This window comes from Bacillus rossius, chromosome 2 (genome assembly GCF_032445375.1).
Source record: "Bacillus rossius redtenbacheri isolate Brsri chromosome 2, Brsri_v3, whole genome shotgun sequence".
Lineage (NCBI taxonomy): Eukaryota > Metazoa > Arthropoda > Insecta > Phasmatodea > Bacillidae > Bacillus > Bacillus rossius.
In genome coordinates this window covers 110,616,872-110,636,323 of record NC_086331.1, presented here as the reverse complement: position 1 = coordinate 110,636,323, position 19,452 = coordinate 110,616,872, and the positions used below count along the sequence as shown (strand labels likewise).

The 19,452-nt window shown below is 35.2% G+C and overlaps 1 protein-coding gene across 3 annotated transcripts in view; it reads left to right on the top strand.

The window, feature by feature from the left end:
• Positions 1-830: 830 nt before the first annotated feature.
• Positions 831-19,452, top strand: part of LOC134529609 (bromodomain-containing protein homolog) — a 91,971-nt gene continuing 73,349 nt past the window's right edge. Inside the window, exons 1-3 of one of the 3 annotated variants that reach the window (XM_063363891.1) lie at positions 831-1,125; positions 9,030-9,260; positions 10,362-10,573. In XM_063363891.1, coding sequence (XP_063219961.1) covers positions 9,047-9,260; positions 10,362-10,573 — 426 coding nt within the window. In that variant the 5' untranslated portion in view covers positions 831-1,125; positions 9,030-9,046. The remainder of the gene's footprint in view (positions 1,126-9,029; positions 9,261-10,361; positions 10,574-19,452) is intronic. The other 2 variants (XM_063363890.1, XM_063363889.1) reach the window with 2 other exon arrangements.

The window sequence follows — 19,452 nt, the reverse complement described above, 5'->3', positions numbered from 1 at the left end:
ACGGGTGTTGTGCCTCAGGTAGCCCCATGTAAAGAGACTGCGTGAAGGATTAATTAAACAAGCTGTACCCGAACTGGCCAACTTTTATTTGTAGTGCGGATAGGAGTGTTTTCCCCCGCCACAAGGCCTGAACCCCGACCCTAGTACTGAGCGCAGACCAGCATCCGCGACTACGACATCTTAATTCATTAAATCATCCTGTTGCAACATACTAGTTGCGACAAGTAACCAATAAGTTATAAGCCAATGTAGGGACGAGTGCAGAAAAGTATCACATTCTTTTAAGAGGTAAAGTGCTATATAAGTAGGTATAGGTAGCTGTTAACTGTGTAAACTGTAGGTAAGCCAGAAAAGAAAATATAAATTAAAATGTGGTTTTGGGCATATTCCATTGATGATTACAATATATGTAATAAGAAACTTAAATAAGGAAACAAACAGAAAACAAGCCAAAAATAAGCGATATAAAAAAAATTAAAACATATCACAGAAAATTTTCTTGACAGATTTAACAAATTGTTATAACATAGATGGACACAGTGAGTGAACGTGACAGCTGCAACAAGAAGAGTAAATAAAGACAATAAACGACCTTGAACAAAACAAAACAAACAGAATAACCGAACGATGATACTAAACATAAGTATGTACAACAGGACAACACAACACAGAGTCTCACATGCAAACCAAGCGATGTGACCAAACAGATATTCTGGACATCACAATGATAATAGCACTGTCAAATACAGCAGGCTAACTAAAACAAAATTTGCTACGTTTCGGGAATTGAGATCTGGCCCTGTCCTCAGTATCAAGCTGACTGTTCCCGTCATTAATCATTTTACTCTTAAGAAATAAAACGCAACGGTGTTGAATTACCAAAAAGAACTTTCTAATCGAACGTACATGTTTATTATTATTGAACAGAAAAGATTTCTATGGTTGTTATGGAAATTGTTTAGATTTTTTTCTGTGAATATTTAGTCTAAAGAGGATAGGATGAGAAGTAAAGTTACATTGTTTGCTGGTAGGGTAATGAAATGCCTGAATAGTAGAGTGAAGAAAACAAGTTGTTTTGACGGAACTTTTGATCGAAATTAACTTAATTTCAGCTATTTGTGACAGGTGTGTAGTACTGATAATTGTACTTTTGTTTTCTAGATAAAGATTTTGTTACTCTAAATTTGATTTTCTTTTTTGTATTGACTTGAATTTGCATAGTATCTTTATTTAATTATTTTTGAACGGTTAATTTTGAACTATCGTAAAAATGGTTTAAGGTTAGTGTTTGTGTATTTATAAGCTCTTGTGCTTGTTAAGGCCCGTCAACACTTGCATGGTCCTAACTTATGTCCGACGTACACTGATTGGTAGCGTAGTCGGATTCACACCGGCCTACGATGCGAGGGGTTCTGGGTTCGAGTCCCGGGTAAGGCATGGGTGTTACATTGCAATGGAGACATTAGTTGAAAATGAAATGGTATTGAGATTGCGAAAGAGAATAATGACCCTATGGCCGTGGGCTTGGTGCTGAAGCCAGCCCCACTTATTAAAAAAAAAAATCGCTGATTGGTCCATGTGATGCCCCGACAACATGCGTGGTGTGGGCGATGGTCTGAATCTCCCTGGTCCAATTACATTCAACTTGAACTTTGTGTCCCAATCTGTGAACTTTGGTAGCATAAAAGAACACGTGATATTTTTGGTTTCCAGTTCCCATTTCATAAAGGTGAAGATATGAATGAATTTTTTTTAGCATGCTTAGAAATTGATTTTTTATTACCTATATTTCACGTGTGAGTGACCACAATCCTGACACCCCACTGGGAGTAGCAGCTACATGTCTTAAAACCAAATTTAACTTTATTTAATTAAGTTACTTAGAAATCCACACATAATTATAGCTTTACTTTCCCATAAAATGATGTCCCAAAAACTATAGGTGTTCACAAACTCTAAAATAAAGTTGATAAAGTCATACTAAAGGGTTAGCAGTTTCTAATTTATTAAACTTATTTTCATTTATCAAACAAAATTTAAACTCTGTAAATTCTGATGCAAACCAATTCGGCAATGAAATAGCTTCATCATTTGGGATACATACGCTTACAATATAAACATCCAATCAAACTTTTACAGTAAAACCATGGACATCTATTTAATGACTTGCTCATATACAAACTAGACAAGAAGAAGGAGTGTGAGCTGCATAGGCTTTAAGTAAACTCCTACGCTCTAAGCCCGTGCATGCACAGCTCACCCTGCAACATACTCCGAGGGTGGGAGGAAGCACAGAAATAGAAGGTATGGAGGAAAAGATATGATGGATCATAACTGTCTCTGAGGCGCGTCGATGTTGAAGATGGCGCGTGATCGGTGGAACAGCCACTCGGCTCAAACTGTTGTAATGAATTGCAATATGCAGAGTTGATTTACATTTTAAATATTATGAACTTGTTGTATAAGTGATTTCAAACTCAAATGTACTTGCAACAAGCTATTGTAGAGATAAAGTTAGTGGGGGTGGAGTCTGCATCTATGTAAAAAACAACACAGCCTTCAAAGTCTTAAAACTGGAAAACTGGTGCCAGGATAAGGTTATCGAGGCAGGTTGTGTAATACTACCTCATCTAAAATCTTGTATTATTGTAGTTTATAGATCACCTATTACCTCTAACTTAAAAATTTTTTTCACAAGTATTGAAAAAATCTTAGTTATGACAAGGAAACAGAGCAGATATCAAATAATCTGTGGAGACTTTAATATTAATATGAGTGAAAGTAATAATAAAACAGACACTTTCAAGAACCTCCTCTTACAATTTAACTTAAAATGCTCAATTTCTGAACCCACTAGAATAACCTACTCAAATAGAAGCACCCTAGATAACATCATAACAAACATAAATCACATACACTACACATCTCTAAACTATGTAACAGCCCTGTCTGATCATGATGCCCAAATCATTGCACTAGAAAAATCTATTTTAGATAGTAATATCAAAATTAAAAAGTTGTTTACAACTTACAATATAAGAAAATTTAATGATGATAAAATTACTCTTTTCAATAACCTGCTACAGAAGGAGAACTGGCACGAGGTATACTCTCAGAATGACTCTAATATGGCGTGGAATGTGTTTTCCAACACATTCTCACGGATATTTGAACGAGCCTTCCCAAAAGTAACAGTAAAGGATAAAAACAACACTTCCAACAAATGGATGACTAGAGGACTTCACATTTCATACAATAGACTTAGATCACTCTACCAAGAAAAAAGGAGAAATATAAGTGAAAGTCAAAAAATATACATTAAAAATTATGAAAAGATATATAAAGAGTTAATTAATACAGCTAAAAAGCTATATAATAATAATAATAATATAATAGATAAAGCACCTAATAAGTGTAAACAAATGTGGAATTTAATAAAACAAGAAACTAAACAAGGTCACTGCCATGTAAATCTATCTCTAAAAATAAAGGACTGCCTAGTTGAAAATCCAATTATAATTGTCAATGAGTTTAATAAATTTTTTACAACAGTACCTCATGAACTAGTAAGGCAAGCTGACCCACAAATAGCTGATATTACCATCCCTCAAAAAGACAAAGGTTCAATAAACATAATCCAAGAATCTATAATTTTCAATTCAATTACTGAAAATGATATACTTAAAATAGTAAATATTCTAAAAGCAAAGAATTCAGCTGGCTTAGATGAAATACCTATGACCATAATAAAAAAATGCTGTCATGCCATTAAGTATCCACTAACATATATTTTTAATCATTGTTTACTAAACGGAGTGTTTCCTGATAGGCTAAAGTGGGCTAAAATAATCCCGATCCACAAAAAGGGAGAAGCTACTAGTATGACCAATTATAGGCCTATTGCAGTACTTTCTTCTTTCTCAAAAATTCTTGAAAAAATCATTGCCCACCAGTTAATAGCATTTTTAGAAAAATATAAAATAATATCACCAAATCAGTTTGGTTTTTTAAAAGGGAAATCAACAGAACAAGCAATATATCACTTTATAAACAAAGTAGTTGACTCTTTCGATAAACAAAACCATGTCTTAGGTATTTTTGCTGATCTCTCTAAGGCTTTTGATTGTGTAGATCATAAGTTGTTAATTACAAAATTAGAATCATATGGGGTAAGAGGAGTACCACTTAAAATATTTCAATCATATTTACATAACCGTTATCAAGTTACAGCACTTACTCATAGAAATAACAATGGAAGATCAATAGAATACATTTCGCAAAAAAATCCAGTAACCATTGGTGTACCTCAAGGCTCGATATTGGGGCCAATATTATTTATACTATTTATCAATGACCTTCCACAAACAGTAAGATTAATTAAAGGTGAAGCAACTATGTTTGCTGATGATACAAGTGTAATAATATCAGGAACTGAAAAAACAGATTTTATAAACATAACAAATACAGTGATAAGTGAACTCAATAATTGGTTCCAAAAAAATAAACTTGTCCTCAACATTTCTAAATCCACTATAATGAAATTTTCACGGTCAAAACATTTAATTCTGGAAGACGAAATTAAGCCTATTGGAAACAGAAAATTGGAAATTAAAAATGAAATAAAATTTCTTGGTTTAGTAATTGATAAAAATCTATCCTGGAATGTGCACATAAACACTATTTCTAAAAAATTAAGCACTATGTGTTATGCTATGCAAACCATTAAAAATATTTGTTCGACTCAAGCTGTCCGAGCTCTATATTTCTCAAACGTTCAATCTATCATTGAGTATGGTATTATTTTTTGGGGAAACTCAAGTAAAGCAATTAAATTATTTCGCCTACAAAAAAAAATACTAAGAATAATAAAAGGTAAAAATAAAAAGTACCATTGCAAACCTCTCTTCAAGGAGCTAAACTTTCTTACACTCCCCTCCTTGTACATATATCATACCATATTGTTTGTAACTCAACATATAAATTTTAAACAAAATAGTGATATACATGAATATAATACCAGGGGTCAAAATAAGTTACAGATAGTAGGGCATAGAACCAATATATTTGCACAAGGCCCGTACTATTGTGGCATAAAATTAATTAACAAACTTCCAAGACAGATGATAAATACTAGAAATGATAAGAAATTTAAAAAGGAATTAAAAGAGTATTTAACTAAAGAAGCGTTCTACTCTGTTAAAGAGTTTTTAGATGGGTGATTCATATTTTTTGAAAAGTGATTATATTAAATGCTTTGCAAATATAGTTATTGTATCTGTTTTGTATATTAAATGCTCTGTAAACATCGACTATTTATGACTTGTATCTGTCTTGTCTTGTATCTATCTACATATGTATATAAGTCCCACTTTTGTTTTTATTTTTTAATATATGTTATATAATTTAATGTATCAAAACTGTATAATAATTGCTACTGTATATGATTTGCTGGTAGCACCATGACAAAATATCCGCTGTACTGAATTTGAGTTCTGTATGTGAGTGTTCTATGTGTTTTGTATTGACAACTCCCCTTCAGGCTGCCTGGAGAAATGGAGGCTTATAAATAAATAAAAAATAAATAAAAGATCTGAAAGTGAATAAAGCATTAAGACTAAAAGATGTTGCCAGGAAATGGTGAAAGCTTCAACAATGTAATGGCCGTTGCCAGGAGGTTATTGGAAAAATTTGGTCAAAATTCACTAAAAATTACAATTTAAAAAACTTAATCCAATTGTGAAAAAATCGCTTTGAGGTTCAAACATGGGGGAACACCCCCCCCCCCCCCCCCCGCCCCCCTCCTTTCCAAATCGCTCATTTCAATGAATGTCAATTTATTATTGCATTAAATTTATGTTAATTGTTTACTTAAATAATATTTTTGTTTAAAGACTAGAGTTTGTGTTGTATAACATAAGAAGACTAGTGCAAGTGTGTATTTGAGCTCAGAACGAAAGGGAGGGCACATTTCGAAATTCAACCTCTTTCATGGGGATTAGGGTCCATGGTGCAATACAATAATAAACAATAACAACTGGCAGAACATCATATATTTAAAAAAAAACCTCTCAACAATATTTTAAGAGGATTAGTTCTTTTTCCACTGTAGTCAAATAATTTTTTTTATTGAAATCAGTGTTTACTTTTCTTAATGTATTATTTTGTGTAATTTAATGAATCTCAAAAATAAAATCTTTTCAGCTTACAATATTTTAAATGTTACTTCAGTGATCTTAAATGTAATTATTTTATTTGAAGCTCACATTTTTTTGTGAGGAAAATAATATTGTACCATCCCCTACCATGTTGTAGGGGAGAGGGGGGCACATTTCAACATGGGGCACCTTTCAACAGCTTGAATTTTATACCAATGGAGCCTTGTTTAGATTGGTTAATGGGAAACTAATCAAGCTCTACAACAGAACAACAGCTATCAATGGATTTCCCTCCATTTCTTTTCATTAGTGCTTTGTGATTCAGTAAACACTGTTTTATGTGTTAAAAGTAAAAAGTGATCATTGTTTTCAGCACTGCATTTTACAGTCTCTACTTTGATGGATGTAAGTAGGATTTATTTACCCAATTAAATAAGAAATTCTGCATCTAAAAATAATATGAACATCTTTAAAAACAGTTTCTAAAAGTAGTAACATTACTATAACTTCAATGATTGCTCATGGGGCAGATATCAACAAACTGCTGGGGGTAGATTTCAACAGTGTTGAAATGTAACCCTTTACATGTATATGGTTCCTTTAAGCAATAACGTATGACTATTACAGCCTTTTTGTAGAGTTCAATATGCCTAGGCCCATAATAAAATGGCTGAGTCAAATTCTATGCCAAAAATAAGTGAACTATCATTAAAATTTTAGGCATGTGCATGTAATGTTAACCTTTTGTGTTCTCAGTATTCCAACTCAAAATTATAATAAAATTAAAAAATATTAAAATTAGGGTTAAACAATAATGGATTAATGTGTATTTACATTATAACTAAATTTACCAGTTAAATCAAAAATTGAAAATTGCAGAAAATGATTGGCGGTTATCAAATCCTGGCAAAACGGTAAACATTCATAACCTAGCTGCTTTGACGAACATAGCATATATTGCTTCATTTACTCCTAAAACATCACAGCAGCTTTTAAAGCAACATGTACTTGGCAAGTGTCTCGTCTCAAGACGATTCTGCTGTTTCAAACGTCACACCAGAAAAATCAAAACACTGTGAAAGAAACACAAGTAGACCTGAAGGAATTCTGACACCTGAAGATGTTTGGCCTTTTCCAAAAGCAGAACCAAGAAGAAAAATTGGAGGAAGAAAAATAAGTAATCAACACTTACTGGAAAAAAAACAGAGTTGAAGAGGAAACAATGAAAAGGTTAGGAAATAAGTCAAAATTAGGCACGAAGAAAATGCAATTAGAGAAAATAATCAAAACTGGAAAACACAAGCCTGCAAAAAAATTTTCAATGATGAATCTTGTGATAGTGAAGGTAGTGAAATTCTTTTGTAAGACGAGTCTGATTGTAAAGATATATGGATCAACTTTTGATTTCCACATCAGAGTTTGAAGAAAATGTATATTTCGAAAATAAAGATACAGTAATTCAAGTAAATGATTTTGTGCTAGTTTCTTTTGCAGGAAAGAAGTACTAAGTCCTATTTGTAGGGCAAGTAGAAGACCAAGAAGAAAACAATTACAAAGTTAGACTCATGCAAAGGAATGAAGACTCGTAGAAATTTTATTTCCCCGAAAAAGACGATATTACATTGTTGACAGAAGTGACATGATGGAACTCCCGCAGCCAACCATGAGTGGAGGAACATCTCAAGCCATTTTTTCTATGGCATTTGCTGTAAACTTATCTTCAGTTAACAAGAAAATAATGTAAAACATAAATGTTATGCTTTAAGTGGATAAGATGATTTAACCATATCAATTAATTTTATTTACCTATATTTTTTATTTTGTTGCATTTGTATATTGTTATACATATATTAGCTTATTTGACTTATTCCAATAAATGTTTTATTGATTTGAAAGTAAAAACAAATATTATTTATTTGTTGAAAGGTACCCCACCACCTGTTGAAATGTGCCCCATGGTAGGGGTACAATTCAACAAAGGTAAGCGGTTCATAAAATATAAAATATAACCTCATAGTTGAGATTAGAGACTGCAGTAAAAATTAACAAGCTGCTCAACATACTATTAAAATTAATGATGCTAATTACCAAGATAAAAAATAAAATGTTTAATTTAAAAAAATTATACAATAAAATTGTTGAAATGTGCCCCCCTCTCCCCTACATACATGAGCATATTCAGATAAAATATTATTTCTGCATTAATAAAATGTATGTATTGTTTTTCAGTTTTTTTGTTTGGCCAAAATAATTTTATGAACAAGTTCTATGGTGTTAATGCTTGCTTCCCTTGTGATTACATAATTTGATGTTGATGGTATGAGGCACTACAAGACTATTTTATAATGGACTATAGGTGAGAGAATAAATTCTGTCCTATGAGAAGAGAAGACTTGAGTGCTATGTTGTATGAGCTGCAGGATAAAGTGTTTGCGTTCCAAGAGTGACACTGATATGGTGTAACATCAGTTTGGTGCTGTTGAATCAGTGAGTAAAGTGGATTCTGGACCTAGCGAATGAGTCATTGTTGAGGCATTTGTTATTCCAGAGAACTATGTTAAGACTTGTATGCAGAGCATCAACAAATATTAAGTAGCAAAATTCAAACATTTCGGACATATTCAGTGGGTTGTATGATATTATTAAAAGATGTGTTTAATAATTTACTCAGAGAAATTTTTTTTTTTTAATATTGTAAATAGCTGGGGTTTGTTGGTTTTGTTAGTAAATTGGAGAAATAAAACATAGTAATTTTTATTGAAACATGACCTACAACCCTATTGAAGTTAATTTTTTAAAATTGTAATGTAGTATTATGTAAACTTTTTAGATTTTTCTTTTGAGAACTTTTGAGGAATTTGTTTTTGTTTGCAGTTTGTTACAGCCCTACAATGAGACTGGATATAGATGTAGGGGAATATTGTCGCAAGCTCCGAGCAGAAAAGCAACCACCATACGAATGCCCATTCATACAATGTGGAAAGGTATATAAATCACTTTGTGGGCTCCAGTATCACCTACTGAATGTGGATCACAATGCGACAGCAACTGCTGGCATGCCTGTTGTTGATGGCGTTCCTGTCATCACCCCTACCACACCATCAGGTACGAGTTCTAGTTGACTTTTGTGTTTGTCTACATTTAAACTTTCTCTTATAAGTACACTTTTGGTATTTGTTTTTATTTTAGTGGTGTGATTTAAAATGCTTTAATGTAAAATTTGATTGATACTTATGTTGAAAACATATCTTCCATTCGCAAAAGGAATTTAAAAGATACATACATAATTTCTGTAACTGAAGACAATGAGACTCAGCAGGAGTTTCAGTAGCAGGTGGTATATTACTGAAGTCTACACTTGTTGCAGAATTTTGTTGCATGCAGCTTCACCTGGATGCTCATGTGGCTCAGTCCACGTCTGTCCTTTATCCAAAGTTGTTTTTTGAAGTTACAAAGTTCTCTCTGCAGATTTTCCTGTATATAATTGCAATTGGTTCTAAGTGTTTCGCTCTTGACGGTCAAGCTCACCTGATTAAGCTCATTGCATATGCCTGCCGTTGTTGTTGTTGTTCATAGGGTTTGACGATGCATGTTGTGCACAGGGAACACAACCTCCAAGATTATAGTTGGCTCCGAACCACATGGATATTGACTTGGTGCTCATAAATTCCAGTTACGCTACAGTCACACAGGATGCTATTCTCGCTGTGTTCGCTATGTTCGCTACGCGAGTAAAATATAGTTAGCTGCATCTCAGGTGTCACTGGCCACACAAAGCTGTGTTCGCTATTTTGGCGACGTCGCCAGGTGTTTGGTCCTCTGCTATTTTTATAAAACGTAGCTGACTTTGCACATGTGCAGATAAACAAAAACATCTGTTTTCACATTGCTGTACTTCTGTGTTTGTTTTTTATGAAGTTTAATTTAGCTCAGTATTGTGCTTTAAGTTAATTGAAAAATTTAGAAAATATCCATGTTTCACAGTGGTTATGGAAAAATGATTTGATTTTGAAGTTGTCTTATGTTGAGGGATGAGTAAAGAACTATTTTTTTAAGAGCATGTGTCAAACAGTGTTAGGAACCAAAGTTTTGAAAATTGTCAGCAAGGTGGAAGGAGGAGTGTATAGTTAATGACTAGTTTTATGCTTTTAATTGATAAGTTAAACTGTCACGTTCTGTGTTAAGGCAATGCTTTGATGTGTGTAGGGCGCAAGAAAAGCAGGGGAGCACACCATTCACGTTCATCTACAGTGGACATCTTGACACCACCTGCTCGAGAAGGCTTGACATATGCAGAAGCCCAAAAAATGGTGGAATTTGAATTTGGCAACATAACAACAAGAGTGTCTATCTATGAAGAGCTGCAGGTTTACGGGCTGGAAGAAGCCTTGGCAGCAGGCTTGAATTTGGAGGATTTGGTATTAAAACCTACAGTGTTCTTATTCAGTCTTAAAATTTTGCTTGCACAAAATCATTTAATCTTGTAAGAATATAATCATCTTAAGATAAAAGTATTGTTATTTTTTTTCGCAAGGTTAATCATGTGCCCTTCCGTAACATTTTAAATTAATTTGGTTGGTTAATGATTTGGCCTGTTTTAACCCTTAATTCTTTAATTTTTGTTTGCATTTTTGAAGCGTTCATCACCAACTTAGAATAAAGTGTGGCAAAAGTTGTGGAAAATTTTGATAAGCATTTTCAGTGTGTGATATGCCATGTAGCGGCCGTGGTCGCTGCTGCCTGCAGCGATGACCGGAGCCCTGCCGGCCTAACGGTACTCCTGGGGGGGGGGGGGGGGGGGGGCGCATCCTGCCAGCTGTACGCTCGCCCGCAGGGAACCCGTGAAGCCGGAGGGCTCCGGTCATCGCTGCAGGCAGCAGCGACCACGGCCGCTACAGCGAGCCTGCCGGCCTAACGGTACTCCTGGGGGGGGGGGGGGGGGGGGGGCGCATCCTGCCAGCTGTACGCTCGCCCGCAGGGAACCCGTGAAGCCGGAGGGCTCCGGTCATCGCTGCAGGCAGCAGCGACCACGGCCGCTACATGCCATATTACTGTCTAATTTTTTTCTTTACTGAACAGTTATACTATATAATTAATTTAGAGTGATTTGTTCTGTTCACTTTTTTATATTGTTTAGTGTTTTTGTGTTTTAGTTTTAGTGCTACTTTAGGGTCATTTAAGTGAATTGGTTGCATCACTTCCACTGCTTTTCGTTGCAGTGACCTCCAAAACCAAGGTCAAGGCCGACACAATCCACATTCGCTACCGAGAGGGTGAAATTCTACATAAACATAATCCACTTCACAAAAAATTCTGAAATCTCCAAAAAAGGTTTAACCTTTTCCCCCCCTGGTAGTAATGCATCATAAGTCATGGGAATCTCCAAAATGTATCAGAGTTCAAAAGGTTTAAGGAGTTAAACGGAAATAATATTTAAAAAAAAGAATAAGCAAAAATTATCTTTCCTTAAAAACGTGGGCGCATATATTTCCTTTAACCAAATGACTAACAAATCATGGCAGCAAACTATTAACTGAACATCTAAGCCCATGTATTATGTTTAAAACCAATATTTAAAAAAAATACATAAAAGTTTCCCACACAATAAATCTATAATCACGCACATTCTACAAATGTTGACGTGGAAGGATAGTTAAAAAAAAAAATCTAGAAGAAATCATCATAATCATCTATAACTAAGAATGACTTGCCAGATTAAAATTACCTAAAAAAAATTAAAAATACTCAAAAAAAATTAATTAAAAACATAAAAAAATATATTTTGGAAAAATAGAAAAGTAAATATATTTAAATTAAAAGTCTCTTTATATTTTCTTATAAATCATGCTACACATTAATGCTTCCACAGCCCATGACCTATCAGTACTTTCGCCACATTTCTGATGCTCGCCAACACCATACTGTTCTTCCTAAACTTCCTCCAAAATAGCCTATGGCAAACAGTTTGCACTAAGCCGGGCATAATATAAAACATTCTTAAAAGGTTTTTAAGAAGTTCTTAGAGTATTCTCCGTGAAGTTTAATTTCATTTGCTATGAACTTCACACAAAATAAAATACTCCGTAGTTTCGGTGGCCATCCAAAATTCATCCATACTTGCAAAAATACTGTACCAATGCCAAAATGGGTTATTTCAAAGTTCAGTTTTTTTTAGAGACCAAAACCACTGCCATTCAAAACACATGCTTGAAACCAGCCACGTCTATGCACACACGCAAACTTGTTCAGGTGCCCTCAAACCAAAAATAATGTAAAGTTGACACCTTAATTGACATGATGTTGAAGGTCTTGCAGACTGCAGGCTCCTCCCTGAGCTGGGCAGTGGTTCCCGACGCCCATCAAGTGGCAGCTCGCGCGTGTGATGCATAGCAGTCATGCACAGCAACTTTCTCTCTCCCATGGCGCGGCAGCTGTCCAGACCACCCGCGCTTTTCAACTGTTTCTTCCAGGTGTCACGGAATGCTCGCTGTGCATCCCACTCATGCGCTAAAAACCACAAAAGTACAGTGTTGGCAAGCGTGCATAATCAAAATTCTGTGGTCCAAAAAACAAACTTAAATGTTCTAAATAATAATTAAAATCTAGAAAACAGAAAAGCATGAACAAGCAATTAAAATTAAATTTAAAATTAAAATTAAAATTAAAAAAGCATATTAAAAAAGTTATGGCCAACTTTATAAAGAAGTTACCAGGCTCATTGGTAACTACTGTGAACTAGGTTGCAATACAATGGAGAAAGGGAATGGGTATAAACCTATATTATTTGTAAGTGAGAAACATGGCAGGATTTGCAGTGAGTCTGTGAGTTTTCTCAGTGTATTTTGTTTCCCCCACATACACATTCTATCACTACTGTGTTCTCATTGCTCACTTTCCATTTGTCTCAATGTTAACGAGTTAATAAACCATAACTCCTTACCATGATAAACAAAATCGGTCATCTCACATTGTCAATTCCCCTCAGTGGTCCAAAATGGCTCTTCAGCAAACTCTTATTTGTCGTATGTTGTCCAGAATCACTCAGTTAAATTATGTAAATGAATTTGCATCCTGTTGTAAAGTAAATCTACTCATTTGAAAAAGTTTGAAAAGTTGTGATTCACTTATTTCTTGGTTAAGAGAAAATTAATTTTTTTTTTCATTGCTTTTATATGAAAAGAATTTTGCCTCTTTTTCGGTAATCCAACTTAGCATTAGGCGAGTAGTGGAGCGCCTTCACAATAATTGCAACTTAGGCAACTAAGAAGTCTGGTGGTTTTTTGGAATTATTTTAGAGTTAGATGTTTCATATCCATTTCCCTTCCCAATGATCATCCCACCTGGACTTTTGGAGTTATGTTTTATTTCTTTCCTCAGAGATGTTAAATTTAATTACTTATTGTTCAAAGTGACTGAAATCTGGCCAGTTAAGAGTTGAAAACCAAGAAATCCCCTTGAGTATTGTCCTTGGAAAATTGGGAAATGTGCTTGAATTTTGGCATACAACCTTGAGTTTTATTGTTTCGTAAAGTTTTTTGGGTCTATAGCATGAAAAATATTATGCTCAATGTTCAATCTATGTTTTGGAGATAACATCTCCATAATAAGCAATAATCAAGATGGTGATACATTTATTACAATTTCTTGGACATACACTAATGCAGTTTTGCATTGTTTGTCATGGAAAAAATTCAAGAATCCAAAATAAGAATTAAAAATGAAAATGTAAACCCACAGAGAACAAGCTTAAATCAGCTGATGTCAAACAGATAAACCCAACGATGAACATAAACTGTTATTATGGACAACACAGTGATGCCAGCTCAGATAAACACATTCAAACTTAAATCTCAGATAGCACAAGAATTCTGTGGAAGGAATTTAGTCATGAAAAAAATGACAACATAGATGAACACTGGGCTAACAATGACGAGACAGTTTCATCAATAACAGTAAATGCAGGTAGACAACAAAACCTGAAAAACACAGCAAATATACAAACACGACGATGAAGATAAATTATATTATGGACAACACAATGACGACAACACCAACAAACACAGTAGGTTTCGTATGACAAAACAGTTACGACATTTCGGAAACTGGCATCAATTTGTGCTTGATTTCTTCACAATATTTCAATCTTAAAATTTACATGTCTATCATTTTAATTTTACATTGTTAATATTGTATTAAATCCTCTCTGAAATTTTGTTAATTTGATCATACATTTAATGGGAAATGTAAAATGTTTTACTAAAATGGTAGACAGGTATAAGATTGTGTTTGTATGCTACACGAATGAAAAGAATGTTGCAAGTGCATAAGTAGGTAAGGTTATCTGCATTTACCAATAATACCGTATTTACTCGCGTAAAGGCCCCGCCCGCGTATAAGCCCCCCTCCTTGTTTTGTAAACATTTTTGAGAAAAAATTTAAAAACTGTGTTTTTCTGGGTTTATCTGAGGGCAGGGCAGCTTGGCATGCATCAAACAACAAGCCATGTATTGTGAGCGGCGGGAGGTGATTTTGTAAGCGGCAGTGATACAGAGACTGGTATTATAGTTTGTCCGTTCTCAGTACGGACCGTCGTGAGGCATGCCAGACATAAGCAGTTAGTCCTATCTCAAACGACATAAAGATAAAGAAAGCTGGACTCGCACGCTGCCGCTGTGTTGATGTGGAGTGTTGTCGGAGTAGAAGAGGGGAAGTGAAGGAGGAAGGGAAGTGGGTCAAGGATTCTAACACTCCTTTGTCTGGTTGGCTGGCTAGCTGACAGGAGGGAGGTTAAGCCACGCCTCTGCCTCTCTCCCCTCCTGACACAGCGCTGCCTCTGCCTCTCTCCCCCCTGATATAGCGCTGCCTCTCTCTCCCTCCTGCCGCGTCGCTGCCTCTCTCTCCCTCCTGCCGCGTCGTTGCCTCTCTCTCCCTCCTGCCGCGTCGCTGCCTCCCCCGCCTAATTCGAACAAAGACGCACGACTTGAAAAGAAAAATCTATTTTTTCCTCCAAATTCGCGTATAGGCCCCCTCCCCTTTTTTGGAGTCAAAATTTGGGAGAAAAAGGGGGGGGCCTTTACGCGAGTAAATACAGTATTTATGTAATGTTTGTGTTTAAATCTGTAGTTGTAGTAACATCCTTGATGATTTGTTTAATTTTATAGTCATTGGATTTTGGTATACACCCCTAGTAAATAATTATTATGCTTTGTAATATGTTCATAACTCTTCTTCTAAGTATTGAACCATTGCTGAGTCTAAGTTGTCCTTGAAAACACAATTTATGTTCTTAAAATGTTAGCTCAATAATCAGAGGAAAATAAGTTATCCTTGTAACACATTATCTTATATATTATTTCTCTAGCCTGTTTTTCTGTTGGTCCACGAGATCTTCCTTATTCCTTTATCAAATTCCATGATTTACCTGTCATTTTAAAGCCTATCGTGCCGGCTAATGACGAAAAATAGGCCCACGGTCAAAAAATGTACAGCTTCTCTTAAATTTGATATTTAAAGTCATCTAAGAAATCCTTTAATGAATGCGTTGATTTTTTGATGGATATCAAATCGGATTCGATAAATATCTAATCGGATATCCACTTGAAACGTCGGTGTTTACATATATATTTTTTTTAAATGGCACTTCCGTCATAATTAACAGAACTTATGATAAAGAAATCTTAGAGGATCCTTCAACTTAACCAAAAAATTCAATCAAAAAACCACTTAAACAAATTTCTGGCATGTCAGACTTTTCTTATAAGTAAGTACTTTTGAAATTACTGTTCATATTTTGTATCACAAACATAACCTACAAACATAGCCTCTTACATTTACTTCTCATAGCGTCAGTTAGTCACAATACTCAATACTTGAATAAATTCTTTGTTCACATTGAAGGTTCATTAACCCTGCGGAGGTCGCATACAAAAATTAACATTAATGGTTGCACACGGAGCAGGACTTCGCAACTGTCTTACATACATATTCATGACAATTTTTTGTTGCTGTTAGGTAAAATGAAAGGAAAAAAAATCAATAGAAGTTATAGTTTGATTTTACTAATAGCTTAAAAAATATATAAAATATTAAAGGAACAGTTTTATATACATCTCTTCGCTAATGTACCCCTTTGTCATAAAACATAAGAAAAAAAAACCTACTTTAGTAGTGAAACAATGGGTCAGCATGATTATTACGGTTCTACTTAAAAATTAACATCTGAAAACAATTTTCTAATATAGTTTTCCATGACTATATTTCTCTTGAAATTCTGTATAACTATTTATCTGATATTCCACCACTTTGCAATGAAACATAATCAGGAAGCTAAAGTAAGGATAAATGTTTTAGTTAGTTGTGCAAACAATTTGTCAACATGATTACCTATTACAATGCCAGTAACAAATTGGCATCTGAGCATAACTTTCTAAATAGATTTTCATTACCTACTACATTTCTCTCGAAATTCCCAATAATCATTTCTTGATATTCTATCACTTTAGCATAAAACATCATCAGGAAGCAAAACACTAAGTAAATCTGCTTTAGTGCAGAAAATGTTGTCGTCATGAATATTACAAGACCAGTTACCAATTTAGGCCTAAGCACAACTTTCTAAAATAGTTTGATTCGCCACGTTTATCTTGAAATTTTATTAAAAAACTAGTTGTTTGAAATTCAAACAGTTCACAAACTTACTGCATCTGTATACCTATAATAATAAGCAAAACAATAATATAATTTATGTAACAAAAAGAACACATGAAACTTTATTATTTACAGAGAATTTGTAATCGGTGCCATTTTATGTGTAAGACACACTATTCGAGCAATCTGGGCAATTTACAGATCCTACATGCCTAAGACACACAAATTTCTGACACGCATCATTGTGACACATGTACTTAGTTGGCAGATTTTTTGTTCGGTCACAAAGTTTACACCTCCCACGCCTTTGTTCAGTGTTTTCACGAGTGACAGGTGTCTCTTGTCGTGGGGCATTCAACACTTCCTTCAAGCGAAGACTTATAGTCTGAGGAAGACTTTTACATACAAGCCTCGCATGTAGGTGGTCTTTTAGAAGAGCTTTGGATAATGACTTCAAGAAGTCTTTCCTCGAAGATTTTCAGCCCAAATTTGTGCAGTGAATCACATAGGATTTTATTCCTGCAATGTTTAGTAATGCAAAGAAAATTACCAAAGTCCAGCGTCGTGTTATCCTTGCTACATTGTAAAGTGATTTCATTTGATCAACAGTATCAACTCCCGATTTTGTTGAATTATAAAATGTGACTATTTAGGTTTGTCAGCTTCATCATCCATATCGTCACTAGCATGCATTGTAGATATGAGTAGTACATTTTTTTTTTTTGGTTTGTATGACACCAACGTAATGTCTCTATTGAAAGCAAAAAGACTGGACCCTATTGGTCTATCCTTCACATAGACTGTTATCGGTGGTAGCTCTCTTTTATTTTCCTTGATTGTCCCAACTAGTGTCAAGTTTGTATTCTTTAGTAAATCCATGGCTAGGGGCACAGATGTGAACCAGTTGTCACGAGTCACATTTTGTCCATTCTTTGCTATGGGTGCTACCATTCTCTTCACAATATCATGCCCTGAGTTTGATTGTGCATAAGGACCTTCAGGTTGGTTGCCACAGTATATTTCTAAATTTTTTGTATTTGTAATTTTGGCATCGACTAATGCAAAAATTTTAATACCATACTTGGCAGGTTTAGAAGGTATATACTGCCTAAATCGGCAGCGACCACGAAAGGCCTCCAGCATTTCGTCAACTGTGACAAACTCTGATGGTGAATAGTGTCTCTTACAGTTGTCAACAAATCTGTCAAGTATGGTTCGCACAGCAGCAAGTTTGTCAGTTTTGAGTCTTTCACTTCTGGTTGATTTATCATCGAATCGCAAGGCTCTCAGCAGAAATTTGAATCTCGATACACTCATAGCCAAACGAAAGTATTCAATGCCATTTCCATCAGCAGCCAAAAGGTCATTGAGATTTGTATGCGAGGCTTTCATTACACCCCCAAGGAAGAGTAAACCCAAGCAAGCTTTTACTTCATGAATATTTATTGTATGTGTGTCTCTTTCTCTGGAATACCTGCCCTGTAAACACTCTATAATACATATTTGTAAACTTCACTATGTCATCCAACATGTTCTCGGTAAAATATAAATCAAACACTTCCTCGTAAGTAACTCAAAATCTTGAATCGCCCAAAGCACCTGGAAGATGTCTCACAATGTTGTGATGCCCTTGTCGGCAGATTCGACCTCTTCTTACTGGGCGGTCGTACCACTGTGTGTTGCCATCTCTTCCACGATAAGCAGCTTGTCTTGGAAAATCATCTTCACAATCTGATTGCTCCGTGTCTGTAGTATGGGGACTTACCTGGAGAACATCTTCGCAGCTGTCATCACTACCTTCTACTTCAAACTCTGGGTCCTCCATTTTTCAACAACAAAGTAATATTCAAGTCTCACAAATGCTCGCGCGCGGACTCAGACGCCACCAGTCACATAACACGCACGATCGCGCGCGGACTCAGACTCTGCCTGTCATAACACGCAGGTACGCGCGCAGACTCAGACTCCGCACATGACACGTGTTCGCTCCTTGCGACAGCTAAGAACGCACTGACTAGCACATTCTACCACCCCTCCTGGTAGGGGAAGGTAGCTAGATGGCTGATGCCGCAACATGCAGATAACAAAAGAAAAACAAAAACAAATATATATGCGGAGTTTGAGTCCGCGCGCGACCTCTGCAGGGTTAACATTGAGGAACTTTCAACTTACATTTCATGTATTTAAAGAGGTTTTGTAAATACTTATATTATTGGTTTGTTTGAATATAATACTTCTGTAAAACAAAAGTGTAACAACTATTTGTACTGATGTGTTCAATTACATGTCTTCTTTTGTACCTACACCCATTTACTTTTTTTCTATTCTTCTTCAAAATGTCATTTCTCCCAAATTTTTAATGAATGGAATGCTACACAAAACAATTTGGTGCGCACTGCGGAATAAGCACAAGAATTTGCTGAGATAAATGCAATGTAAGACCAGGAGAAGCATCCACTTGCTGCACTGTTTTCAGGATCAATGTTTATATTTCATGCATGGTACAAATACCAGAAGCTGGATGAGTAGTATGGCTTGAAACGTTCCTGTGCTGATTTGTCATTTGTGGATGCTGTCGATCAACCAGAGAGTTGTACCATCTTAAGTTAGGTATCTAGTGTTGTGTGCCAGTTATTTAAAAGAGAATTTA